Source organism: Salmo salar, chromosome ssa16 (assembly GCF_905237065.1).
Source record: "Salmo salar chromosome ssa16, Ssal_v3.1, whole genome shotgun sequence".
Lineage (NCBI taxonomy): Eukaryota > Metazoa > Chordata > Actinopteri > Salmoniformes > Salmonidae > Salmo > Salmo salar.
Genome location: NC_059457.1, coordinates 46,091,283 through 46,119,109, shown reverse-complemented (window position 1 = coordinate 46,119,109; position 27,827 = coordinate 46,091,283). Strand labels below are relative to the sequence as shown.

At 40.6% G+C, this 27,827-nt stretch overlaps 2 protein-coding genes across 3 annotated transcripts; one reads left to right on the top strand and one right to left on the bottom strand.

Moving 5' to 3' along the window:
• Nucleotides 1-130: 130 nt before the first annotated feature.
• LOC106574049 (sterile alpha motif domain-containing protein 9) lies at nucleotides 131-21,914 on the top strand. 2 transcript variants are annotated; one of them, XM_045697323.1, is made up of 5 exons: nucleotides 131-212; nucleotides 9,999-10,724; nucleotides 10,924-11,188; nucleotides 12,385-12,444; nucleotides 12,610-21,914. In XM_045697323.1, the coding sequence occupies exons 2-5, from the start codon at nucleotides 10,605-10,607 to the stop codon at nucleotides 16,008-16,010; spliced, it is 3,846 nt and encodes a 1,281-aa protein (XP_045553279.1). In that variant the 5' UTR covers nucleotides 131-212; nucleotides 9,999-10,604; the 3' UTR covers nucleotides 16,011-21,914. The 2 variants fall into 2 exon arrangements, with proteins under 2 accessions (XP_045553279.1, XP_014005049.1); XM_014149574.2 differs by having other exon boundaries at nucleotides 12,385-21,914.
• A 1,210-nt stretch (nucleotides 21,915-23,124) lies between these two features.
• Nucleotides 23,125-26,013, bottom strand: LOC106574050 (zinc finger protein 287). The gene is made up of 4 exons (XM_014149576.2): nucleotides 25,533-26,013; nucleotides 25,256-25,380; nucleotides 24,412-24,514; nucleotides 23,125-24,234 (listed from the first exon to the last, which is right to left on the bottom strand). Exons 1-4 carry the CDS (start codon nucleotides 25,804-25,806, stop codon nucleotides 23,261-23,263), a joined length of 1,476 nt encoding a protein of 491 aa, XP_014005051.1. The 5' UTR covers nucleotides 25,807-26,013; the 3' UTR covers nucleotides 23,125-23,260.
• Nucleotides 26,014-27,827: the final 1,814 nt, after the last annotated feature.

The window sequence follows — 27,827 nt, the reverse complement described above, 5'->3', positions numbered from 1 at the left end:
GACATGCTTTTCATGTTGCCGTTGTTACAAATTGACTCGTCTGCCTCCTATGAGGATGATCTATGCCCAAGTATGGTAAACAATAATTTGATTGGTTCAGTGATCAAACTCTGACCTAGACACAAGAAAACGCCTTGTTTCAAGGAAGTAGCCTACAGACAAGAAAAGGAGAGGGGCAATGATGTGACGGAATCTCTATGCAGCTGGAATGGGTAAGTCCTATTAGTTGCTTGACTTGGACTAAAATAGGTGCCGTTACTCATTTTGGGTGCTTGCACTGTTTATATGTAAGTGCAGGAGCTCAAACAGTAGAACATCTGAGGTGCCGGTCTTGTGCCGAAAATCCTAATAGGTTAACATTGCCAAAGCAAGTGAGGTAGATAATATACAAAAGTGAAATAAACAATAAAAATTAACAGTAAACATTACTCTCACAGAAGTTTCAAAAGAATGAAGACATTCCAAATGTCATATGATGTGTGTATATATACAGTGTTGTAACAATGTACAAATGGTTAAAGTACAAAAGGGAAAATAAATAAGCATAAATATGGGTTGTATTTTCAATGGTGTTTGTTCTTGTAAAGGGATTTATGTTTGAATGTAATGATTAAATAATTCTATCCTGAAATTTAACGAATAGGGATATGGTCTATTTAGCATGTAGAATGAGTAACTAAAGGATTAAGCATAAGTCTAACAAGGTTGGACTAGGATAAGAGAGGAATGTGTGTTTAAGTAAACACCAATAACAGTTGACCTGACCTAGCTTGAACTCTGAGGGTTTAAGATATGAGAGGGAGTACCCCTCAAGGTTTCCCTAATCTCAGGGGAATGAAACTGTCTGCTGGGGAATGATCTACAGTGTTAAGAGATCTGGAGCCTTAATGTTTGTGTGTGTGTATGTGTGTGCGTAAGTAAGGAGTGAACAATAAAAATGATGTCTCTGTACAATGGATTTCAGAACGTTCTCGTGAATAAACATTCTGCCTCTTGTAAGCTGGGACTCTGTCTGCGACTTACTTGCTCGTTGAGATTTCTGCTTTTCACTTCGTTGTCTGTTTAGCCTACATTTCACTGATCTTAGTAGCAGAAAGATTTCTTTATTTGTGTCCTTCAAGGCAGCTGTCAATGATCACGTTAGGTTTCGTTTCATTTAATTTTTTTATCGCGGGGGAGGCACTAGTAATGTCTGCAGTTTTCAGTTTGGCCATTTGTTTAAAGTGTATTCGTCTATAAATAAACGAAGTTTGGTCTATAGAAAGTATTTGACTCTAGTGACAAAATTAAGGAAATTAGAAGAGGTGAGGATTTCGGCAGGGCCATTTTCTTGCCTCTGAAAGAAATCCCCCCCCCTCTTCTAATTTCCTTAAATTTGTGGCTAAAGTCAAATACTTTCTGCAGCACCCATCAGAGTCAAATATTTTCTATAGAACAAACTCCACGTCAGGATCGGCAACCAAAATTAATAATGAATCTGTGTGTTATATTAAACAGAGGAGGGAGTAAAATGTAGGCAAGCAATAAACAGTTCAGAACAACTAGTCGAATAAGACATAGGAGAGATTACGAATTTTGTCAAAGAGATTTATTTATAGACTAACACAGTTGAAACAAATAGAAAAACTGTAGACAGTAGGGGAGAGCGAGGTACGTTGTCAAACTGTTCATACCTACAACACTATCTTGACTATCTCACTAGGCGCTATCTAAAAAATCATATAGCTACTTTGCGTGACTACATATTCTGTTGGTGCTGACATCTTCAGGACAGGAATACCGGTGTACTTAACGGAGGAATAAACACACATGTTCATCATTGGTGTTTTTAACCAGAAAATGCACTTTATTTATTTTCGCACATGCGCAGTCATACATCTCTCATAGGGCATGACTGTACCAGTGTAAGAACACAACTCAACAACATATTAGTCCACATGCCAACATATTCTATGGTCAACTTGGTCAAGGTCACTCTAATCTGAGGTGAGCACAAGTTTGTTATTTATCCCCTTCAAAAGTAAAAAAATGACACTTGACATTTTATGCAATAAAACTTTGTTAGGTATGAATGTTTAAAATTATTATTTTACACTGATTGGAGGAGACAATGTGTATTTTGAGACTTTAGCTGCAGTACTATGTTGAGCTTGAGATTTATCCAACATTAGCACGTCAGTTTGGGCAAGTCTTCACATGTGACAACTTGTCCCAGTATACATAGACACACAGAACAATAATGGTATTAAATATTACTGTAAATGGATTATTATATATATACGTATAGTTTAGAGTAGCAGACATATCCCTGAACTACACAAGACAGGCTCTGACTCGGTATTGTCAAAAGGCTACCAGAGAAGAAGTTGAGCCAGACAGCCATGCTAACCACAGTGGTTGGCTATACAAAGCCACGGCAGGTTTTTTTCACCTGATTTAGAGATGCAGCTTGTTCAGTATATTACTAGGTCAGCTGACATTTATTTACAGGCTTCTTAAAGCGGCACCCAACGCTCTCACTGAGAAAGCCAGAGGCAACTAGCCTTGCCAGGCAACTAGCCTTTTCTTTGACAGTGTAGCAGAAGTGCTACAGATATATACATTTGGACCAGGAGACACATGTAAAGTCGATGAAACTGGGGTGACCACTGTACATAAACCTGACAAGCATTTCGCTACACTCGCATTAACATCTTCTAACCCTGTGTATGTGACACATAACATTTGATTTGATCTGACCAAGTGGTGAGCAGACGTGGATTCAAACAAGTACGGTCGGGCCAGCACCATTTCAGCCCTGTCAGGTCCCAGTGTAACCGATGTGAAATGGCTAGTTAGTTAGCAGTGGTGCGCGCTAATAGCATTTCAATCAGTGACGTCACTCGCTCTGAGACTTGAAGTAGGGTTTCCCCTTGCGTTGCAATTTTGTGGCGCGATGGGTAACGATGCTTCGTGGGGTGTCAGTTGTTGATGTGTGCAAGGGTCCCTGGTTCGAGCCCAGGTTGGGGCGAAGAGAGGGACGGAACCTACACTGTTACACCAGCACCAACCTGCCAGTCCCCAGAACCATTCCAGCCCTGCCTAGCACGAGCTCAGACACAGACCTGCCCAGTTCTTATGCTAGTACCAGCTTGCCATTGCTGACAGCGGACTACCAACTCCAGAGGACATCCGGCCATATCCAAAAGCTGGCCCCCGAAAACCAGCTTGCAAAGAAAGAAAACGGTGCAAAACCAGCTTGCAAAGAAAGAAAACGGTGCAAAACAGCAATTCTAACTGACACACCAGTGAAGCAGGCACTAGAAATGGAAAAGAATGAGACACAATCTAGCAAAAGGCTGTTTCTGAAGAAAGGGAAGCAAGCCATTTTCAAACACGTCACCCAAGGAGACTTGGGTGACGCGTGTGAGATGCAACAAATGGGCCCATGATGCTTGCACCTCAGGCCAGGAAATTTATGTGTGCCAGAACTGTGACTCTGAAGATGAGTCAGATATGGATGTACGTCATATAGGCTGTTACAAAACTGCGCATTAGTGTGTTTAAACACCACGTCTGTTTTGTTAAGACTTTAAGCAAGTCATCTGCAGCATTCCATTCCGATTCCAACAAATACCGTGGATCTACAGTGGGGGGAAAAAAGTATTTGATCCCCTGCTGATTTTGTATGTTTTTAATGGTAGGTTTATTTGAACAGTGAGAGACAGAATAACAACAAAAAAATCCAGAAGAACGCATGTCAAAAATGTTATTAAATTATTTGCATTTTAATGAGGGAAATAAGTATTTGACCCCCTCTCAATCAGAAAGATTTCTGGCTCCCAGGTGTCTTTTATACAGGTAACGAGCTGAGATTAGGAGCACACTCTTAAAGGGAGTGCTCCTAACCGCAGCTTGTTACCTGTAAAAAATAAAATAATTTAAAAAAAGACACCTGTCCACAGAAGCAATCATTCAGATTCCAAACTCTCCACCATGGCCAAGACCAAAGAGCTCTCCAAGGATGTACGCTGGAGATGTGCTCATGTGCTCTTCACCAATGAATCTCGGGTTTAAACTTTACCGGACAGATGGCAGTATGGGGTCGTGTGGTTGAGCAGTTTGCTGATGGTTGAGTGTGGATTAGCAGTGCCCCATGGTGACGGTGTTGCAGGCATAAGCGACGGACAACAAACCCAGTTGTATTTTATCGATGGCAATTTGAATGCACAGAGATACCGGGACGAGATCCTGAGGCCCCATGTCGTGCCATTCATTATCCGCCGTCCCCTCATGTTTCAGCATAATGCCCCATGTCGCAAGGATCTGTACACAATTCCTGGAAGCTGAATGTCCCAGTTCCGGGCCTGCATACTGTACTCACCAGACATGTCACCCATTGAGCATGTTTGAGATGATCTGGATCAACGTGTACGACAGGGAGTTCCAGTTCCCACCAATATCCAGCAACTTCGAATAGCCATTGAAGAGGAGTGGGACAACATTCCACCGGCCACAATCAACAGCATGATCAACTCTATGCGAAGGAGATGCATGAGCAAATGGGGGTCACACCAGATACTGACTGGATTTTTGATCCACACCCCTACTTTTTTTAAAGGTATCTGTGACCAACTGATGCATATCTGTAGTCCCAGTCATGTGAAATCCATAATTTATTTCAATTGACTGATTTCCTTATATAAACTAACTCAGTAAAGTCGTTGAAATTGCATTTTATATTTTTATTGAATGTAGTTTCTCTACTGAAAAACTATCAAATGTACCTCTTATTATTGTCAGCCATCATTCACGTCCCCTTTCAGCTCTTTGGTCAAAATCCAATTCGAGAGCGGTCAAGCCTTGATTGGTCCACAACCCTGACCAATAGCCTGTACCAGTCTACTGAAACGCAATGTTAAGTAAACATTTCCCCTGCTATATAAGTATTGTAAGCAGTTGCGGTTGCAAGATGGTCATTGGGGAGAAAACTAGAAACTTGGTGTGAGGGAGGAGAGAAGGCATCCCTGTCGGGGCGTGGCATTTTTGTGAGTGCAATAATTTCTGAGTGTTGACATGCAGTAAGCATTTCTTCAGGCGAACAAAAATCTCAGCTCTTGAATTAATTTACTGTGTGTGGCAATGCATTTCTGCACGCTCGAAGTCACACTAGCAAGCTCTCAAGTTTAATTTGCATGCAGGATCGACCACATCTTCTCTCAAGACTATGGAAGGCCAAGAGTTTCAAGTCGTCTTGATTTAAACGCTTGTTATGGGCATTTTTACACCACCTGTTCAGTGTGCATTTACAGGTGATTAGAACGTTTTCAATATTGTACTTTCAGATGTATGAAATTGTGCCACTGCACACGTTCTGAACGCCTGTGTAGTAAGTACCACATTGTAGCCCCTCCCACCTCAATTTCCCTGAGTTTGACTTCTAGCCTGTTGTGATGAATCGCTTACTCAGGGAGGGAGATGTTTCTAAATGGGGATCAAATTGTTACAATTAGTCAATTACATTTACAGAATGTAAACGCAACAGCAAGGCGTTGGTGCGAAAAATTGAGGAAGAAATGAAAACTATTTTTTCCACATAGCATTTGTTGATGATTAGTTATTTGAGAAGGAGACCAAGTCAAGACGTTGGACCGGGTGATTCAGTTTATAGTAAGGCAGTTTATTATGAGACAAAGATATTTGGCAAAGCATGCACGGACTCCTTCGTTTAGCTCATAGGGAACTAGCAGAAGAGAGCCCCGAAACATAGTGTGCATCTAATTTATACAATGAAATGACAGTGTGTTGACGTTGAGTCTAGTAGGTCCGCTCTCCTGACTGGTCGATGAGTGGAGGGACGGTCCACTCTCCAGGTGGTGTCGACTTCCCATTGGCCCTTGGCAGTGTCCTTTGTCCTCGGAGTCCAACACACCTAAGTGTGTGTGTGTGTGTGTGTGTGTATTTCTGGTAATTCGTGTCTGGGTGCTTGCGATATTCATGGAATGTTGTTCTTTACACCATTGGTCAGTTCGTGTGGCTAGGGTGCTTTCATGTCTTGACATTTTTGTGTGAGTGCTTAGTCCGCCATCAGTCTCTGGGTGTGGTCGTGATTGGTATCAGTTGGTTGCTCAATATGTCTCTGGAATTTTGTTGTGTGCTGTTGTGAAACATGTTGTGCAAATGCCCTCCTTATATATAATTAGGTAAAACGTTAGATTATCTTTATTACACATTACAACCACAAAGATGACGCTGGTTTGCTAGCTTATTTTCATTGAAATAGCATGGCTAGTTAGCTAGGAATAGTCTAGCAATAGTCTAGCCTGTAACTAATGGTTGTTACGTTGTGGAACAGAGCAATAGTTATTTGTACTTGTCATTTGGTTGAGGCTAACCTTAGTCTAGAAAATAATTGTTTACTTTGTGTAGTTGGTTGGCTTTGCTAGTTAGCAAGCTGAGAGTCATGTGCTAAAGTTGGCCAATTTAGCTAATGTTTTAGGAAAACAGGCTAGCTCCCGATAGAATCTAGACGATAGAGAATGGGGATTAAGATATGGCTGTTGCAGTGCCCAGACGAGATGAGAGCAAACTGCTTCAGAGACTAAGGTAACTGAGCTAAATGACTATCGCCCTGTAGCACTCACTTCCGTCATCATGAAGTGCTTTGACAGACTAGGCAAGGACCATATCACCTCCACCCTACCTGATACCCTAGACCCACTCCAATTTGCTTACCGACCCAATAGGTCCACAGACGACGCAATCGCCATCACACTGCCCTAACCCATCTGGACAAGAGGAATACCTATGTAAGAATGCTGTTCATCGATTACAGCTCAGCATTTAACACCATAGTACCCTCCAAACTCGTCATTAAGCTCGAGACCCTGGGTCTCGACCCCGCCCTGTGCAACTGGGTCCTGGACTTCCTGACGGGCCGCCCCCAGGTGGTGAGGGTAGGTAACAACATCTCCACCCCGCTGATCCTCAACACTGGGTCCCCACAAGGGTGCGTTCTCAGCCCTCTCCTGTACTCCCTGTTCATCCACGACTGCGTGGCCATGCACGCCTCCAACTCAATCATCAAGTTTGCAGACGACACTACAGTGGTAGGCTTGATTACCAACAACGACGAGACGGCCTACAGGGAGGAGGTGAGGGCCCTCGGAGTGTGGTGTCAGGAAAATAACCTCGCACTCAATGTCAACAAAACAAAAGAGATGACCGTGGACTTCAGGAAACAGCAGAGGGAGCAGCCCCCTATCTACATTGACGGGACAGTGGTGGAGAGTTTTAAGTTCCTCAGCGTACACATCACGGACAAACTGAAATGGTCCACCCACACAGACAGCGTGGTGAAGAAGGCGCAGCAGCGCCTCTTCAACCTCAGGAGGCTGAAGAAATTCGGCCTGTCACCAAAAACACTCACAAACTTTTACAGATGCACAATCGAGAGCATCCTGTCGGGCTGTATCACCGCCTGGTATGGCAGCTGCTCCGCCCATAACCGTAAGGCTCTCCAGAGGGTAGTGAGGTCTGCACAACGCATCACCGGGGGAAAACTACCTGCCCTCCAGGACACCTACACCATCCGATGTCACAGGAAGGCCAAAAAGATCATCAAGGACAACAACCACCCGAGCCACTGCCTGTTCACCCCGCTATCATCCAGAAGGCGAGGTCAGTACAGGTGCATCAAAGCTGGGACCGAGAGACTGAAAAACAGCTTCTATCTCAAGGCCATCAGACTGTTAAACAGCAATCACTAACATCGAGTGGCTGCTGCCAACATACTGACTCAACTCAAGCCACTTTAATAATGGGAAATTGATGTAATCAATTTATCACTTGCCACTTTATATTATTTATATTAGATAATGTTTACATAACCTACATTACTCATCTCATATGTATATACTGTATTCTATACCTTCTACTGCATCTTGCCATCCTGATGTAATGTATCACTAGCCACCTTAAACAACGCTGCTTTATGTTTTCATACCCTACAATACTCATCTCATATGTATATACTGTACTCCATACCATCTATTACATCTTGCCTATGCTGTTCTGCCATCACTCATTTATATATATTTGTATGTACATATTCGTATTCATTCCTTTACACTTGTGTGTACAAGGTAGTTGTTGTGGAATTGGTAGATTACTTGTTAGATATTACTGCATGGTCGGAACTAGGAACTAGAAGCACAAGCATTTCGCTACACTTGCATTAACACCTGCTAACCATGTGTATGTGACAAATAAATTTGATTTGACTGAATTTTGTTGAATTGTCAACTGGTCTAAATTCTTATTAGGAAGATTTTGCTGTTCAGAATGACATGTTTATGGCTGATGTTCACAGGAATCTCCAAATGCTATGTTGAACGAGCACAACGGATGAAGGAGGGGGAGGAAAATGGACAGCTTCTTTCTACCACACCTTCACCAAGTCATAAAATATTTGCTTCATGAATAATTGTTACATGAGAAATAAATACAGTTGTTTTAGTTTATTCAACAAAAAAAAAATTCTGGATGTGAGTAATTTAGCAGGTCTATAGTATAATGTATTGTTTTGAAACTTTTATTAAATATCTCAGTCAAAATTTACTAATTCTATGTTTGCTAAAATGTGTTTGGTACTGTTCTTTTTACATACTGAAACAGTCTCATTAGTTTTGAGCTAGACCATGGTCGGGGAAGTGTCTACTACCCTTTTAAATATGTTGAATGAAATCAGCACTCTTTTTAATAGTTTGTTGCTGCTGTCTAATGAGGAAGTGGGCAATATGGAATACATTGGAGGAAGGAGAATTAATGAGAAATCAGAACTTGGACAATGTCAGGGAATAAGTAGGTAAATGTACAGCCTATCAATGACAAAAGAAACCATGCAGAGGTAACCTTAAGATAACGTTATGTACTGGACAGACTGCTAGCCAGCTATTCTCAAAACAATGGATTACCAACTTGTGACGTCTGTTTACATTGACATGTGTGTATGTATATATATATATATATATATATATATATATATATATATATATATACACTGAACAAAAATATAAATGCATAATGTAAAGTGTTGGTTTCATGAGCTGAAATAAAAGATGTCAGACATTTTCCATACGCACAAAAAGCTTATTTCTCTGAAATGTTGCACCCTGGTCCTTCCTCCGCTGCCTCCTTAACAGTTTATACATTTCTTTTTAGAAAACATTTTAATTCAGCTTTTGTGGTTTGGAAAGTGGAGTGACTTGCTTTTAACTTATATATCAAACAAATGGGTTTTTGGGAAAGTAGGTACTTTTCTCTAAACAATCCCATCTGGTGGATGGAAAGTCATTTCTTTTTTTCAAATGGACTTAGAGCTCAATACTTCAGACAAGGAAAAATTATGGATAGCCAATTAAAATGTGAAAATACCTATGAATTATGAAGCCTTTATGTGCTTTTTTTTTCAATACACAAATGCTTAAAAAAAATCACAATGTGACGTTAGCTGCCAAATAAGTTTTCTGCAATTATCCAAAAACATTGTTATGGTCATTTTTACATGCGTTCATTACACTTGTTCAGCCTATTGGGTAAGGAATTGGCTTTTTGGAGTTGTTTTTGGATAATTGCCGAAAACAACTTATTTGGCAGCTAACGTCACATTTTGTCATTTAAAAAAATGTGTTTATGTACAGATTTCTTAATTTATGGATAGCCAGGGGCACACTGACATAATTTACAAACTAAGCATTTGTGTTTAGTGAGTCTGCCAGATCTGAGGCAGTAGGGATGACCAGGGATATTCTCTTGATAAATGTGTGAATTAGACAATTTAATGTAGTGGAGTAAAAAATATAAAAAGTAAAGTACAGATACCCCCCCCAAAAAAACGACTGAATGAAAAATTATTTAAACTACTTAAGTTAAGTACTTTACATCACTGAGTGACTTACACAGAAAGACTCACAGCTGTAAGCAAAAACTCACTATGGTTTGTCTCTTCTCTATTTCAGTAATATTTGATTCACAATGAGCCATTCAATGGAGTCTGCAACTCAGATCAAAAAGTGGACAAAGGAAGAAGTTCATCAGTGGTTGACGACGCAGGTTAACATTCACCACATATATGCAGACAAGTTGCTAGAAGAGGAGGTATCAGGAGAAGACCTAGAATACTTCCAAAAGACGGATCTTCTGGATCTGAACATAAAACATGGTCCGGCTGTTAGAATTGTGTCTATGCTTGAGGATTTGAAGAGTGGATTACAACATAAATCACAATTTCCTGCATACATCAAGAAATGGACACAAGAACAAGTTTGTCAGTGGTTAAAGGAAAAGGCGAAGGTATACCACCAATATGTAGAGCGGATTGTGGAAGAGGAAGTGTCAGGCGATTGCCTGTTTTGCTTCAAAAAGAATGATCTTGTGGAACTAGGCATTAAACATGGTCCTGCTGTTAAAATAATTGGCATGCTAGAAAAGTTAAACAATGGACCAGAGCCTATATTACAACCCCCCCCCCACCCCCCCCCCACGGTGACCGAGAAAATCTACAGAAACCACCTGAGAATCAAGAAGAACTATGTCAAACTCTACCGGTTCAGACTGTATCCCCCATGAAGACAGAACCAAACACGGAAGAACCCAGAATAGTGGAACCACCAGGGAAAACTGTTACAAGAAAGAAAGAAGAACCAAAACCACAGGCCATGGGTGCAGAAATGTTACCGTCCAAGGTAGGGGTTGTTTAGCATCTCGCTTATTTAATTGGGTGTACATCACACGCAACATACTACATGTGCTTGCTTAGTAAAGCAGGTAATATTTGTCAATTAAACACAACAATACGTGTGTGGTAGTAAATACAATTGCAATTTTGATTGTCTTCTAGGCCTAAATAAAATATTTAAAACTAACCCTATTTCATTTCCACAGATGCCAAGTTCACTTACCTTGCTCCAGAATACCCTCGACGACTTACAGCAGGACGAGTTTAAACGGTTTAAGTCTTGTCTGAAAGACTTCAAACTGAACGGATGTAGATCGATTGCACGGTGTCACTTGGAAGACAACAAGAGCCGCACAGACGTAGCGGACTCAATGACAAAGCACTATGAGGAAGAGACATTAAATGTCACACGTCAGATTCTAGAGAGAATCGGACACAATGAACTTGCTGGCCAACTGAAAAGTGATATGGGTAAGTGAAACAATATTTATTTTATAGATTAACTTTATTTGTCAGGGACAATGTACAACAACTTCAGTCTCAGAATTTGAGAAGTGATGCGTTGCACCAGATTTAGCTGACAGCTGCCTCTTGAGTGGTGCAGTCGTCTAAGGCACTGCATCACAGTGCTAGCACAGAGATCCTGGTTCGAGTCCAGGCTCTGTCGCAGCCGGCCGTGACCGGGAGACCCATGGGGCGGCGCACAATTGGCCCAACGTCGTCCAGGTTTGGATGGCAGGGATATTCTTGTCCCATCGCGCTTTAGCAACTCCTGTGGCGGGCCGTTTGCACTGCACGCTGACACGGTCACCAGGTGTAGTGTTTCCTCCGACACGTTGGTGCGGCTGGCTTACGGGTTAAGCGGGCATTGTGTCAAGAAGCAGTGCGGCTTGGCTGGGTTGTGTTTCGGAGGACGCACGACCTTCGCCTCTCCCGAGTCCGTACGGGAGTTGCAGCGATGAGACAAGACTGTAACTACCAATTGGATACCACAAAATTGGAGAGAAAATGTGGTGAAGGAAAAAGTAAACCGCAAACTGCTCTTGATAGTATCACTGATATTTAATAAGCTTACATATCGGCCTAACGGCCTTCGTCAAAGTTCTGACGAAGGCCGTGAGGCCGATACGTAAGCTTATTAAATATCAGTGATACTATCAAGAGCAGTGTGCGGTTTACTTTTTCCTTCATCCTGTTTCAACTGTTGCCATGCACCTGTAATAAGATTGCTCAGATGTGCGAGTGCCTTTTGAATTTAGAGAAAATGGGGTAAAATTACAATAAAAAAAACTTTAAAGATTTAGCTGACAGCTAATTTGATAATTATGACATCAAAATGTTTGTACATAATCTTTTCATGTTTATACTGTATGTTCACCTGCCCGGGTATACCCGGGCATATACTCATAATTATCAAATTAGACTCGGGAGAGGCGAAGGTCGTGCGTCCTCCGAAACACAACCCAGCCAAGCCGCACTGCGGCTTGACACAATGCCCGCTTAACCCATTTTGATTTCGGTCACATTAGTCTATGAATCTCAAGTCACAACCAATGTAACAACATTGTTTTTAAAAGTCATAATTATCAAATTGTCACAAACAAGATCACCAGTAATATTTGTTTGGATCACCAGTAATTGATATAGTTTTGCAATTATTTCTTCAGGTCTACAAATGATGACAGCACAAGACGGCAAAAACTATTTGAGGAGAGAGACCAATCAGGGTAATAAATTGAAGAACTTGTTAACTTATGGAGGAAATATGATGGACTACTATGATCGATTCGTTATTGTTATGAACAAGAGTCGCACTGAGCAACTAGAATATCTTCCGTTTCTGAGCAAGTTGAAATTGTTCTGTGTACTGGACTTTGATCCTGACTCTGCAGCTCCTGGTGGCGTATGCAGTTCATACAGAGAATCAAGAGTGGCAAATCTCCATCTCCCAGCCCAATTCCAACCCGACCCAAGTGTTGTGATAAAAAATCTCAACCTGTATAAGCAGACCAGCTGGGTGTTTTGTAATGGGAGGCATGACCTTGACAGGGAATCAGATAGACAGCTGGACTACAAAGACTGGTTCAAGGAGAAACGCAAAGAGATCGAGCATATGGTTTCATTCATTTGCAAACCTGAAGTTCTTCCAAATGGAAGAACTCTTGTCATATTTCTTCTACTGTCACCTGTAACTGATAGAGATCCTGTCTTTGATACTTTCCTGGCATTCTACTCACATGTTGAGGAAAGCATTGTGAGTATTTGTGAATCTAGGAGCACATTTGAGAAATGGAAAGACTTGATACAGGAGAAATGTGAGTCCGACATCACCAGGCAATCAATATATGAGTTGACACTCAGTGAAGTCAATGGTACTATAATGTCACTTGGACCACATAATCAGCCATCAGGAAGACTCCTTCCATCTTCTGACTCCAGCACTGTTGTTCTCCAACAAAAGGATGAAGACCGATTGACAGCTCTAGACATTTTGTGTCAGAATGAATGTGAGAAAGTCTATGAAGAAAATAGCAAAGAGTTTCAAGACTTCAAAATCAAAGTAGAAAAGGAATTCTACAGAGGGGGTAAAGTCAACTGGTGGAACTTCTATTTTTGTGAGAAACCCAAAGCAAAACCTTTCATTAGAAGAGACAAATATGACAATCTCATGAAAATGGTGAAATATCAGACAAAAGATCCCAAAACCACATGTGTTTTGCTGAATTTGTTTCACCACCCAGGTTGCGGAGGCACCACCTTAGCCATGCATGTTATGTGGGATTTACGTAGAGAATTCAGATGTGCTGTGTTGAAGGACAATACATTACCAAAAGCTGAAGTGGCTGTTCAAGTCAAAAAGCTGATGAGGCTGGGGAAAAGTGACAAATCTCAGAATACACCAGTTCTGTTGTTAGTAGATGATTCAAAGGAAGCCGAAAACACACAAACTCTGCAGAACTGCATACGCAAAACTGTTGAAGAGGACTACACAGGCAGAACTGTGGAAGATTCATCAAATTCACAAGTCATCATCCTGAGTTGTGTTCGATCCCATAACCCCAAGGTCCAGTACAAACGCTGTGCAACAGAAAGTCAGTACATCACAGCTATACTAACGAAAAAGGAACAAGATGATTTTGAGGAAAAACTTCAAGAACTTAAAGAAAGTCATGAAAAACCGGAAAACTTCTACAGCTTCATGATCATGAAGAGCAACTTTGACAAGAAGTACATCGCTGATGTTGTCAGCCACACTCTGAAGGACTTAGACATGAGCACAAAAAAAGCTCAACTACTTTTCTACTTTGCACTGTTGAACTCATACGTGGCTGAATCAGACATATCTGTGTCTCTCTGTGAGGACTTTTTTGGAATGAAAATGGCTTACTGGGGAGAAGATAATGTACTTGAACGAATGGAACCTTATTCAAATTTGCTGAAAATAGTTCAAGTCGATGAACGTGGAGGATACAAAGCAATTAGCATCCTTCATCGTGATATAGCTTCTGCATGTTTGGAAGAATTGCACAAAAGCCACGGGATTAACGAGAGTGAAATAACCATCAACATGCTACACTGTGATTTGTTTTTCAAAATTGGTGTAGTAAAAGACGCCCTGATGCTATCGATAGAACGCATGCTGATTAAAAGGCAGCGCAGGAAAGATGGAGATGAAAAAGATACTCAGTTCTCTCCCTTGATAGAGAAAATTCACCTTCAAGAGGGGAGACACAAAATCCAAGACATCTTTGAGAAAGCATCATCCCGTTTTTTTACAAGTGCATCCATTCCTCAAGCCCTTGCAAGGTATCTCTACCTCAATCAGCGTGATTTTCCGCAGGCATTGAATTGGGCAGAAAATGCCAAGAGAATCACCGAAAACCCATACACTGTCGATACGATTGGACAAGTTTACAAAAGTTATCTTAAACATAACATCCAGAATGAAAAGAAAAAAACACCACGCAATCCAGGGGATTTGGATACAAACCTAAAGCTAGCAAAAAATGCTATAAAGGCTTTTCAAAGAGCTCAAGAACTGGCCATGAATGAGGATCAACCTGATGAGGAAGCTGATGACAATCTGTCAAAATCATCATACAACATCTTTGGGTATGTGGGGGAAATTGAGACGGCACTGACAGTCTTTGAAATTCTAAGCAAGCTGCCATTCTTTGAAGAAGCTGACCCAGTGACACAGAAGTACATGCAGAGCTTTCTGAATGGAAAAATGTCCATCAACAGCATACCCAAGAACGATAATGAAATCAACAGAAAATATGTTGATATTATCCAAGAACACAAGTCTTTTCTCCTTAATTTGAAAACCCAAGTCAAAAAAGTTTTTGAATTCTTAAACGATTACTACACTTACATGAAAGGTAACGATGCAGGAGACTTTGAGACAAGGAATCGGACAAAAATATCAGAACACTTCAAGACATATATAACACTTGTTTGCTCTTCACCAGAGGAAATATCGAGAGAACAAACAAGCAAGCCGAAACTTAGACTAAACATGGACATCGAAAAGTGTAGGAAGTTACTTGAAGAGAAGAACGCAGACACATTTGCAGGGGTACTTCACCATCTTGACAAGACTGCAGAGGAAATGGAGGAAATCATTGAGTGCTACAAATTTTTACGGCAACATTGTAAGCAAATTACAAAAGAAAAAAACAAAGACGACAACAATTTCATTTTGGCAAATATAATTCTCAGCATACTAAAGCCAAATTCGAAACATGTGAAGAGTCACAAGGAACTCACTGATCTTCTCATGCTAACATTGCAAGACATAGGAGTGCAACATCCCTTCCCAGAGCCATACTATCTGGCTTTGTTGTTGCTTTGGCCAAGTTCAAATGCAGAAGATACAGATATAAGAACATATGTGAACTCACTTCGGAACTCATTCAGACGGAAACTGTCAAAGTTTATGAGGATGAGGAACACCATTGCCCACTTCTACTTGGGCCAGAGAAAAGGATTAGAAAGACTTGTTCCTAAAGCCAAACTTGATGAGTGTTTTGCACACGTGGCACGCACTAATTTGGCCCAACTTTGGCGGAGTGGAGATATTTTTAAGGATAAGAAAATAATTGACCGTCTCTGTAGGGTCAATGGAACCATAGAGGAAGGAGAACTTTATGCTAATTATGGCAAACTTAAAATCCCAGTACGCCCGGCATATCTTGGTGGAATAAGCAGTGGTTTCAGCACTGAAAAGGTGTCGTTCTTCATAGGATTTGCCATAGATGGACCACTTGCATACGATATCAAGTATGAATAGGCTATGAGAAGCCCATGTTATAAAGGCCTCAATGATGAACTGCATGCTTTGGTCCAAGAGTGTGGACAATGGGGGAAGTATGGATTAACCACAACCTGACAATCGAAAGCAAGACAACAATCTACAAAACACATGCTCTTAATGGAGGCATGGATAATCAATGCTATGAAAGGAAACAAACATCTTCAACCTGGTTACCTTTTGACTTGACGTTAAAACAACATTTTAGGAGACAAAACACCCTTACTTGTTGTAGTGAGGTCTGATCTATCTGGAATGTATTAGTTATGCACAGCATCATTAACTGTATGTTACTAACTAACAGTAAATGCTAACATGACAAACCTAGCAATGAGTACTAGCAGAGAGCTCTGTGGACTGCATGTTAAGGTACCAATCTAATGACTTATTAAAAATAACTAAACTGGATCACTGCCTGCCTGGTCTCCATCATGACATGGTGTCAGTTTTAAAACATTCCCAAAACGGAAGATTGGTGAGGAAAAATGTCCCACCCAAATTCAACCCAGCGGAGCCGTTCGATTGGCTGATGGCCATGGCTGATCTGGAGACAATGTTTTGGCATCAAAACTGGACAAGGAGAGCAGTGTGGTGCGGGTAAATTCAGTACTTTATGCAATTGGAAAAAATGCGGTGATAATCAACAATGACCTTCACCTTTGACTACAATCAATGATGAGTTCGACTTTGATGTGGTGACTGAAAAGCTGAATGGACATTTTGTGCCACGGCACAATGTGATTCACGATTGAACCATAAACAGATTCAGAAAGGGGGAGAGACAGTTTAATAATTTTTGAGGAATCTAGCTGAACACTGAGCACTACAAAGGATGAACAAATACGGGATAGGATTGTAATTATTATTACAACTAGAGCATATCAACAATAATTGGGATAACCACACTAGCTTTGCCCTCATGTGAGTCCTAGCAAGCATACTAGGTAGTGCTATGTATCAACAGCTAATCCAGTAGGAGCTGGAAGCTATAGTGAGCTTCGATTGGTCAAACATGACATGATATCGCAGAGAATTTGCATAAAGTTCAAGTTTCCCCAACTTAGGTCCTGCCCTGTTCATGCTCCCTCGCCCATGCTCGCATTGCCCCCCCACTCACTTCGCTTCTCTTCATTCTTTTCAGGGTCAGTTACAAAGCAGTCTAATTCTGATGTTGAGTGGCAGGTTGAGCTCCCAGTGAATAGCACACATTTAAGATTGACACTGGTGCAGATATCACAGTGATGTCTCAGAGCACTTAGCAGAGCTTGCGACAGTGTCCCCATCTGGTCAACACTGCAAATATTGTTCATGTCCCAAGTGGCAGGATTGATTGCATGGGTACATTCCTAGCCACATGTGAGTGAAAAAGGAGAAAAGTACAAATTCTGGACCACATGCAAATGTCCTAGTTAGTAGAACTGTTGCATGCAAGATGGGTTTGGTCAAAGCAGACAAGATCAGTATCGATGTGTTTGGAGAGAGGGCTACTGAACTGTGAACCAGTCAAGACTGAGCTTAAGCCCGACACAGGCCCCTACTCTGGCTACGCCACACAGAATCCCTTTTACACTCCTCCATAAAGCAGAAAAATAACTGATCAGAATGGAAACAAATGACATCGTTGAGGAAGTCATCGAGCGTAATGACTGGTGTGCTCCCATGGTGCTGATGATGAAGAAAAATGGCAAAGTGCGAACGTGGATCGTGGACTTAAAACATCTCAAATGAAGCAGGTTCATCTTGCCCACCTTGGAGGATATAGCGTCACAGCTTTCCAGGGCGAGAGTAATTTACACACTCAACTCGTCTAGCGCTTTTTGGCAGATACCACTTGACCCCAGCAACAGAACCGACGACTTGTAGGAAGGTAACTTACTCCTGTAGGAAGATTCTGCTTCAAGCACCTTCCTTTGGGAATCAAAAGCGCGCCAGAGATCTTCCAGAGGGAGATGAGCAAGCTCCTGAAAGGACACGAGTGTACAGTCATCCTGATTGATGACATACTGGTCTACAGTGCAAACAAGAAAGAACATGACAGGAATCTGAGCAAAGTGCTACAGACCTTTTAAAGAGTCGGAAATAAAGCAGAAGAAAAACAACTGCCATGTTGGAAAGTCCGAGATCCAGTACTTTGGTCATGTGATTGGAGCCGATGGGATAAACCCAGATAACAGCAAAGTGAAAGACGTCACTGAGGTGTCCAGTCCAACAAATACTGGGACTGCTGAACTACTTGAGCCAGTTCTTGCCCAGCCTGTCATCGTTGCTCCACCATATCAGTGATGTAGGGAGACGCCCAGGAGCAGGCCTTCCGTAAGGTCAACGCTATGTTAGTTTCAACACAAGCATTAGCATACAACAATGGCAGAAAACCAACCGTGGTCAGTGCGGACATGAGCAGCTACGGTCTTGGAGCTACACTCCTACAGGAACAAGAAGGTGGTCCATTTTGTTCACGCACACTGTCAAAGAATGGCAGGATCATGGGTATGTGAACAATTTCCCTCTACCTGCACGGCATGGACAGCTTTATTCTACAGAAGGACCATAAGCCACTCGTTCCAATGATCGACACGTACAACCTGGACAAAGCACCACTCTGGTGTCAGCGACTGCTCATGCACTTCAACATGAAAGCTGTGGATGTTCCTGGAAAACAGTAAGTGGTGGCTGACACACTGTAGAGAAACCCGCTGAAAGAAAACACATCAGGCTCAGAAAAAGAAGTCCAAGCATATGGTGGAAAGCAGACCAGTGTCTATAGTCTACACACAGGCTGGATGACATCAGAGAGGTGACATGCAACGACGAGACCTCCAAATAGTTATCAGCCACATCCGAAAAGGCTGGCCTGAGAGAATGGCGCAGCTACCGTACTTACTACAGGGATACCACACAGCGAGAGCACATCTATCGGAGCTGGATAGACTAGTGCTGTATCAAGACAGGATCGTCATTCCAGCTTCACAGGAAGAAGATGTTCTACAACAAATACACAAAGGTCACATGGGGCTGACAACGTGCCAGAGAAAGACCCAAGATGTCAATGTGGTTGCCGGGCATCAGCGCCTACAAAGCAAAAAAAGTGACATCATGCAAGTTCTGTACAGAGAATAAACCAACTCAAAAGAGAGAACCACTTGTCACGACACCTTTATCTAAAGGATCTGTGGCAGAAGATCGCAGTTGACCTGTGTGAGCAATAGAGGGCAAGAAATACCTTGTAGTGGTGGACTACTTCTCCAGAGACATACATCATCTACCAACTACCACAAGCCTCAAAAGCATGGTTGTGAGATGGGGGATTCCTACCAAGCTCGTTAGCGACAACGCTACCCAGTTTGTCTGTACTCAGTTAGACAAGTTCAGAAAGAAGTATGGTTTCATCCATATACCACCTCCAGCCTCTATTACCTGCAGGCAAACGACGCTGCAGAAAAAGCTGTTCAAACAGCTAAACGAATTCTCAAACAACCAGACCCACACATTGCTTTGATGTGCTACCGAGCCACACCTATCAGTGCAACAGGAGAAAACCAGAGCAACTCATGACAGGACGTCAGATCTGAATGACCGTCCCCTCGCTGAAAAACTATAGCCAAAGCACATCAGCCACGAAAGTGTGAAAAACATAGAGACCAGAAAGTCAAACAAGCTTCTACAGCAGGAGGCATTCAGTGCGCCCCATTTCTGAACTATACCCTTGACAGAGTGTAAGGGAACTAATCTTTTGGGCGGCAGGTAGCCTAGTGGTTAGAGAGTTGGGCCAGTAACCGAAAGGTTGCTAGATTGAATCCCCGAGCTGACAAGGTAAAAACATCTGCCCTTCTGCCCCTGAACAAGGCAGTTAAACCACTGTTCCTAGGCTGTCATTGTAAATAACAATTTGTTCTTAACTGACTTGCCTAGTTAAATAAAGGTTAATTTAAAAAAGTAAGAGTCAAGCTGGACGGAGAGAAGGGATGGAAAATGCCAGCAGTGGTCATTAGCAAATCTCCAGAGCCGAGATCCTATGTTGTTGAAACCGAACACGGCACCGTCGCTCATAGAAACAGGCGACACCTTCAGACTGTACCAGAGTCACCTACTCCAGGCAGACAGCACCAGAACAACAAAGGAGTCACCCAGTCTACCAGTGAGGACATCACACAGGCCCTGCTTGTAAGCCAGCCATCTCCTACACCCTCACTCAGACCACCAACAAGCCAGCCTCACCACAACCGGTGAGAATGAGCTCCAAAGGTTGAGAGGTAAAACTACCCCTGAGGTTTAGAGACACTTGAGAAAACAACATTGAGACAAAATACTATTTTAGTTCTGAAAAGAGCAAGAAAATACTTTGATTAAACAACTTAAAAGAAAAGAGACAGCAGCTGTTGCAGGGCAGAATCATCCCTATGTTGCTGCGGACAAACGGCTGTCTACCGCAATGTCCTAGTAGACACAGTTATGACAATTGTTAATGTGAAGAGCAAAACAGGGGGGGGGGGGGTACATGCTACTCTGAAATACTAATTGTTTGTACTGAAAGTCCACAATTGTGATTATTTGTACTAGCACTATTAACTTTTGATTTCTTTCAGAAACCGTAGTGATGCCTGATCTATCTGGGATATATTAGTTAGGCACAGCATCATTAACTGGGTGTTACTAACTAGCAGTGTATGCTAATATGACAAACCTAGCCATGAGTACTAGCAGATAGTAGCTCTGTGGACTGCATTTTAAGTTTCCTGCCTTATGAGTTATTACACCTAACTAAACTGGATTGCTGCCTGCATGGTCTCCATTAGGATACTTGTAGTATAGGCTACTTTTTTTATGTTAAACAGCCACCAGATTACCATGAAGGAAGATGTTTTACTCTTCCAATCCTCTGGGTTATATTTGGTAGACACTGTGATTTAGTAATACTGTTCAATACTCCTCTCTTACTCATTGAGACAGGAATGAGAATGATGTGTTTTACTCAATGTGCATAGGTGCCAGCACTAAACAACAAGTTTTCTTACTGGGGAGAGTGACGACTAATGAGGTTACTGCCAGTGTTCGACCTCAGAACTGTATATACTTTGAGTCTCTAGTGTTTGGAGAAACATCCAGTGAGATTGGAAATGCTGATGCAATGAGAAGATTAAATGCTGATGCAATGAGAAGATTAAATGCTGATGCAATGAGGAGATTAAATAATATATATATATATAGTCCTTTCAATCTGGATATTCAAGAATGTAAAATATCTGTGAAGTTAAAATTCTGCCATCCTGGGAGAAACCAGGGAAGTAACTGCTGGAATGACAAAAGACTGTCAAGACAAGACATTCTAAGTGTGCCTGGATAATGTCCAGAAATGCAGGAAAATACATGTGATGTCTAATAAGTAGATTTGAGAATGGAGAATAATGAAGCATTGTGTGTGTGTGTATTGTGATTTTTGGCATATTAAGCCGAAGAAATTAACATGAAACGTTTTGTATCAAGGTGACACTTATCTTCATGTTGCAGCAGGACTGTGAATACAAAATCTATTGTAAATATCTCAATTTCACAGATATTGTACATGTTGTAAAATGGTGGTAATCAATGTAAATAACTGTAGGACCAATTCTACAATTATGTAATGAGCATATTGTATTATGAGAGAAACTCATACGAACAACAAGTACAGTTGTACAGGTAGAGAGATATTCTGCAGATACGAAGGCCTGAAAATGTAAATATATTATACCGTATGTGTTATTCTTTAATATTGTTGAGTTACTTTCTTGTTTATTTTGATGGATTATAATAATTTCAATCTGAGTAAGTTATCCAATACATTCTCTATCTAAATGAAATAGCCCTGCTGATATTTCACATGCAATAAAACCCATAAAAGTCAAACGTTTGTCCCATTGACAATGCTTATTTTTAACTGTGCAAGCTCTGTATAATATTTAGAAATACTTAAGTATTGAGTACAATAAATGCAGAGGTATTTACAAATGATATATTGATAGTTCTATCACAGAGTTAGTCTGGCTGAAACCAGCTCCGAAGTCCAACTGACTTTTGTGTCCAATAGGAAAAACTACAGCATTTAAGATGATTGGCCACTCTTTAAGGGCCGCAAAATGACCAGCGACACTCCTCTGGGTGTAAACTCTGTGGTTTTGGAAACTAGAGTTGCTTCTGAGTAGAATGGACTCCCTTTTGCTGCGACACAACATACAAGCAATTATGTACTGTGCAATATGCATGTCCCACAATAAAAAATGCACTGGACATCGTGCAATACGAATGGGCTAAATAACAATGTGTTTAAAATGTGTTTTCTAAAGTTTATAATTATATGATTAATAATATTGTTATTACTATTAAGAGTAGCATTATGTTTTATTTGTATTACTGTTATTACCATAATCACGATCTAGTAATCACTACTTTTAATGCTGTTAACAATATTATCAATGCTATAATATGATTAGTGTTATAAAGGGGCAATCAGCAGTTGTTACATCCATTTTTGGACTTGTAAAAAATATGTATTCATTGATTCTTGAAGAATTTAACTTATAAATGCCTCATGAGCTTTGTTCAACTGTCATACCCCATCAGAACCCAAAATATAAGCTTGTTTTACTCCAATGTTTGTAAACGTAGAAAATGTGAACAATATAGCCGCAAAACATGGTTCAAACTATAATTTTGATATCATGGATGGTCAGTCATCCATAGTTCTGTCTATGAATTTGAGAGTGGTTACATATGTATAACCTGAGTGCCGCATCCCTCAGGTTTTTACTGAATCAAGGACAGTCCGCTTTGTTATCGTTTCTACTGCTGATGGCCACTTTTCCTTTTTTAAAATATTGTTAAACAAAATTCTAAGTCTTACAAATTTCGTCCATTTGTAAAAAAAAAAAAAAAATGTACCGTCTTCATTTGCAGGACTTTTATTTGCAGGGAAATCGCAGAGGTCACGGCCTTATTCTTCAAATTGTTTACTTCACAAAAACATACATTTTCAAGGGCAATTCTGAAAAAAGTTTATTGCACCTTTCATATATTGCTTGCAGCACTTTTGAAATATGAATATTAATGGAGGCACACATTAAAAATTATTTGTTTTATAATTCCATTCATTTTGTTACAAAACTAGTCCTCAACTGTAAATGTCAAATAGCCCACAGACAAAACGAGTTCAGTCAAAAATTTTAAAATACAGAATTATTCATGACTAATCGTGTTCATGGTATACTCGGTGACATAACATCTCCAGCACTTGAGCAACCAGAATGGTTTCTCTCTAGGTGAATTCTAAGGTTGTCTTTTGCAGCAAACCTCTCCCCACACTGTATGCAGATGAAGGGTCTTTCTCCTGTGTGAACACTCTTGTGTCTGATGAGATTACTAGAGTCCGCAAACCGCTTTCCACACAGTGGGCAAACAAATGGTTTCTCTCCCGTGTGGACGTTCTGATGTTTCTTCAGATAACCAGCTTGGCCGAACCTCTTCCCACACTGAGAACAGCTGAAGGGTTTCTCTCCTGTGTGAACCCGCTGGTGAGACTGAAGATACTTTGGACAAGTGAAACTTTTTCTGCAGAAGCCACAAACAAACCGTTTTTCTCGCTTGCCAACCCTGTGCTGAATTGTATGTCCTGCCATGTAGCGTTGGACTATGCCCACCTTTGACCTTGCTGTGTTCTCTCTCATATTTTCTTGACTGTTAGAGAAAATATTTCCAAAGTTTTCACTAGCCTCGGAAGAGATGCTGTTTTGCGGATGCAAATCATTACTGCTATCATTATCATAATAATTATCATTACTGCTAGATTGATATTTTTCTTCATAGGGTCCAGAATCAAGCATTGCAGCCTCTGGTTTCACATTGTGAGATTCAACAGCGAACAAAGTTTCCTCAGCTACGGAAGTCTGTCGTTGTTGCTTTGTGTGAGCTGTGACACGAGTGGGGCTCATTTCCGCAGCATAAGAGCAAGCTGGATCCTCAGAATCTGTTTCAGTGCTTCTTGGTGTCCACAAGCCTGAGTATCCCTGCCTCTGTACGTGGTGTGCAACGTTCATATGCTGAAGTTTCTGGAAAGTGCTCTCGCTTTCTTGGTCTGCGTTGATGTGAGAATCATAGTCCTCAAAGAGACTGTCGGTCTGAGTGTGCCCAATCACATCTCTTTTGTCTTCATCAGCGCCTGATTCAACACTGCCTATAGAGAGGAAAAAATGTATTAAATATAACTGAACAGTGAATCGTAGTGTATAATTGCCTTTCCTTGAATTTTGGAGAAATCATTCTAAGATGGGGTTGGTATTTTCTAGCATAGATAATTCCATTCCATATGACTGGCATTTTACATTTTATTATAGGCTTCCATTGCACTTACTCTCCCCTTTTATCATTGGGTAATTCTGTAGGCTTATGGTGCCCTCCAGTCTTTCCTCTTTGATTTGGATGCACCCAGGCTTACGCATCTCCTTCACCATAGACTGTAAGGGAACCAGATTCATCCTTTCTTAAAAGTTTTCAATAATATGACGTCTCATAGATCATTATGTAAGTATGGTCTGTATTGTTGTATGTATTGAATATACACATTTTTATGACCAATGCCAGTAAAAACAAATGTCAATAACATATCAAGAAGATCATGTCACTCCAATTAAGTAAAGAAAGTAATAATGTAATAATCCATTGAGAAGAACTCCTAGACCTCCCATACTCAACTGGTGGACTGCGGACCGGACCCGAACCCAGAACGCGGTCAATTCGGACCGCGGGTTCCGAAAAAATTAAATACAAGGTTGGGGCTTCGACCCCTGGTATCATATAAACACACATAATACATGGGAGAATGCGTAGAATTGCAGGAAATTCGCTTTAAAACAGTAACAAAAAAATCTCTTCCCCATGCAAAATGTGCAGAATTGTGTGAAATCTGCTTTAAAAAAAATGCTACATTTTCTCTCTGCAAACAAGAGGGTGTGAACAGTTTGGGGTTGCATGGGTTGCGAGGTGAGGGTTTGTTACTACGCCGATAGATTACATTATCCAATCGAATCTTAACCAACTAGGAAATGTGTGTGACCGTACCTTCTCAAATAGTACTTGAGTATCCCTGTCCTAGACTATCATACCAGTACTGCATTTTTAACTAGGGTGCCTGAAACCGTAGTTAACATTCTCCAGTAAGAGATATTTGACATTTTGTCACAGTATTAGTCATCTACCTTCATTACAGCACAAGACTGTTTTACAGAATCTTCATTTTCTTTGCTTGAATGCTCCTCATCGCTGCAAAGGTGGTTCAACTCTTTCCCCATGGGACTCTCGTTATATCGATTTTCACCAGTCTCTAAATACACAAAAATGAGTTATAAACGGACCTGGCACAACAGAAATGAGGAGAAAACCCATGAAAACTATAGAATTGACTACGGTGGCTAGTAAAATAGTGGTGGTATCAAAAGCATTGGTTAAATCCCTGCAATTGTAAACAAAAGTTACCCAAGTTGAGGACTGGTCTCACTGGGAGGTGATTTCTGATGGAGCGCTCGTGAGCTAGGCCTACTGACTTCTTTCCATGTCCATGCGCATTACGCGTCTCCATTATCTGTAACCTCTCCCTCAAAACGTCATTTTCTTTTTGACTTCGAGATATTTCCAAGTGTAAAACGGCGTATCCATCGTCCACAAGTTCGCATATTTCTGACACGGCCGCGTTCATCAAGACCTCCATAATGGAGGTGAGCTGTGTGTGAAAAGGAACGGAAGACGACATTGTGTCCCACAAATGGACTAACAAACTTGTTATAGCAAGGTACCTCAAATTATTTTGTACCCAAATCTACACAGACACACGGCATTTGTCTATGAGTCAGTTGATGTTGTTAGAGGGTTTATAACGTTACAGTTGTAACAGAGACTCCAACCTACTGTAAACGAAGAAGCATTCCGGACTACAAGACTGCGTGAGAGTAATACGCCAATCACGTTTCCAAATTCTTAGCAAATGGAGTTGCTTGTTGGAAATCATTGCACACAATGCGCACGCGCCTGTCCAGCATGGACTACAGACATAAACCAGAGATGAAGGGGGTTATTCGAATCTTTACATAATCCATTTAGAAACCAATTAAAAATATAGTACATTTAGTCCCTACAATTGTCGGATATGTCTGAGTGTCATTAGAAATGTGAGAATAGAGGATCTAGAGATATAGATAGAGGACACAGATACGAAGACAATTAATTAACGCCATTTATTTAAAAAACGACACTGTGTTACAAAAAAGTATTTATTTTAAGTCAATAGAGAAACATTACAATACTGTTCTATATATAATTATGTGGATGGACCTACACATAAACATAGCATTGGCCTACGTTTGAATCATTTTAACATGTTTTAAACTCAAAACCAAAGTACCCAATTTTCATATTTGAGTAAAAGTAAAGATACCTTAAAATAAAATGACTCAAGTAAAAGTAAAAGTCACCAAGTAAAATACTGCTTGAGTAAAAGTCTAAAAGTATTTGGTTTTAAATATACTTAAGCATCAAAAGTAAAAGTATAAATCATTTAAAATGTCTTATATTAAGCAAACCAGACAACACGATTTTCTTGTTTTTTAATTTTACGGATAGCCAGGGTCACAGTTCAGCACGCAGATTTACAAACGAAGCATTTGTGTTTAGTGAGTCTGCCAGATCAGAGGCAGCAGGGATGACCAGGGATGTTCGCTTGATAAGTGTGCGAATTAGACAATTTTCCTGTCCTGCTAAGCATTCAAAATGTAACGAGTACTTTTGGGTGTCAGGGAAAATATAAGGAGTAACAAGTACATTATTTTTTTTAGGAATGTAGTGGAGTAAAAGTTGTCAAAAATATAAATAGTAAAGTGAAGTACAGATACCCCCAAAAACTATTTAAGTAGTACTTAAAAGTATTTTTAATAGGGTACTTTACACCACTGCTCAAAACGTTACAAAATTTGCTTAAACCTAAGATCGATGTGGCTAAATGTGCAAAACAACACTAAAGTGATAACAAGCATTGACACTCCCCAGGAAACATTCCCATGCCCTGACACCTGATTAACTATTGTCTACTAACATTGATTTACTTGCTATTGTGATTAGTAGCATGTTTTTTTTAATTCATAAATTGTTTGTATTTGATTATACAGCAAATAGTTAGAATAATCAGCATTAGACAATAACAATGTCATTGTCAGCGCACGTCCAACACATTTGTACATAAACTGAGTGTACAAAACATGAAGAACACCTGCTCTTTCCATGACATAGACTGACTAGGTGAATCCAGGTGAAAACTATGATCCCTTATTGATGTCACTTGTTTAATCCACTTCAATATAACGCGAATGTCTAGCTACCCAAAGTTTGCGAGTTCAAATTTGAGCTAATTAGCAACTTTTTAACTACTTACAATTTTTTTTTAGCTAACCCTTCCCCTAATCCTTTTAGCTAATCCTCTCATCGCCTAGCCCTAACATTAACTCTTTTAGCTAACCCTTCCCCTAATCCTTTTAGCGAACCCTCTCATCGCCTAGCCCTAACATTAACTCTTTTAGCTAACCCTTTCCCCAACCTTTTAACTTAACTCCTAAAAGTAACCATAACCTTAGCCCTAAACCCTAGCTTAGCTAACGTTAACCAGCTAGAATTCGTAAGATATCATGTTTTGCAAATTCGTAACATATTTTACGTTTTGCAAATTCGTAACATGTAATACGATTTGTAGTTCGTAACATATCATAGTCTCTGATTTACATATAA

Coding starts and splice junctions, on each gene's coding strand:
- LOC106574050 (XM_014149576.2), bottom strand. CDS start 25,806: ATGTCGTCTTCCGTTCCTTTTCACACACAGCTCACCTCCATTATGGAG. Junction 25,381..25,532: donor GAGACCAGTCCTCAACTTGG/GTAACTTTTGTT, acceptor TTGTGTATTTAG/AGACTGGTGAAAATCGATAT. Junction 24,515..25,255: donor AGTCTTGTGCTGTAATGAAG/GTAGATGACTAA, acceptor GTTCCCTTACAG/TCTATGGTGAAGGAGATGCG.
- LOC106574049 (XM_014149574.2), top strand. CDS start 10,605: ATGAAGACAGAACCAAACACGGAAGAACCCAGAATAGTGGAACCACCA. Junction 10,725..10,923: donor CAGAAATGTTACCGTCCAAG/GTAGGGGTTGTT, acceptor TCATTTCCACAG/ATGCCAAGTTCACTTACCTT. Junction 11,189..12,384: donor CCAACTGAAAAGTGATATGG/GTAAGTGAAACA, acceptor TTATTTCTTCAG/GTCTACAAATGATGACAGCA.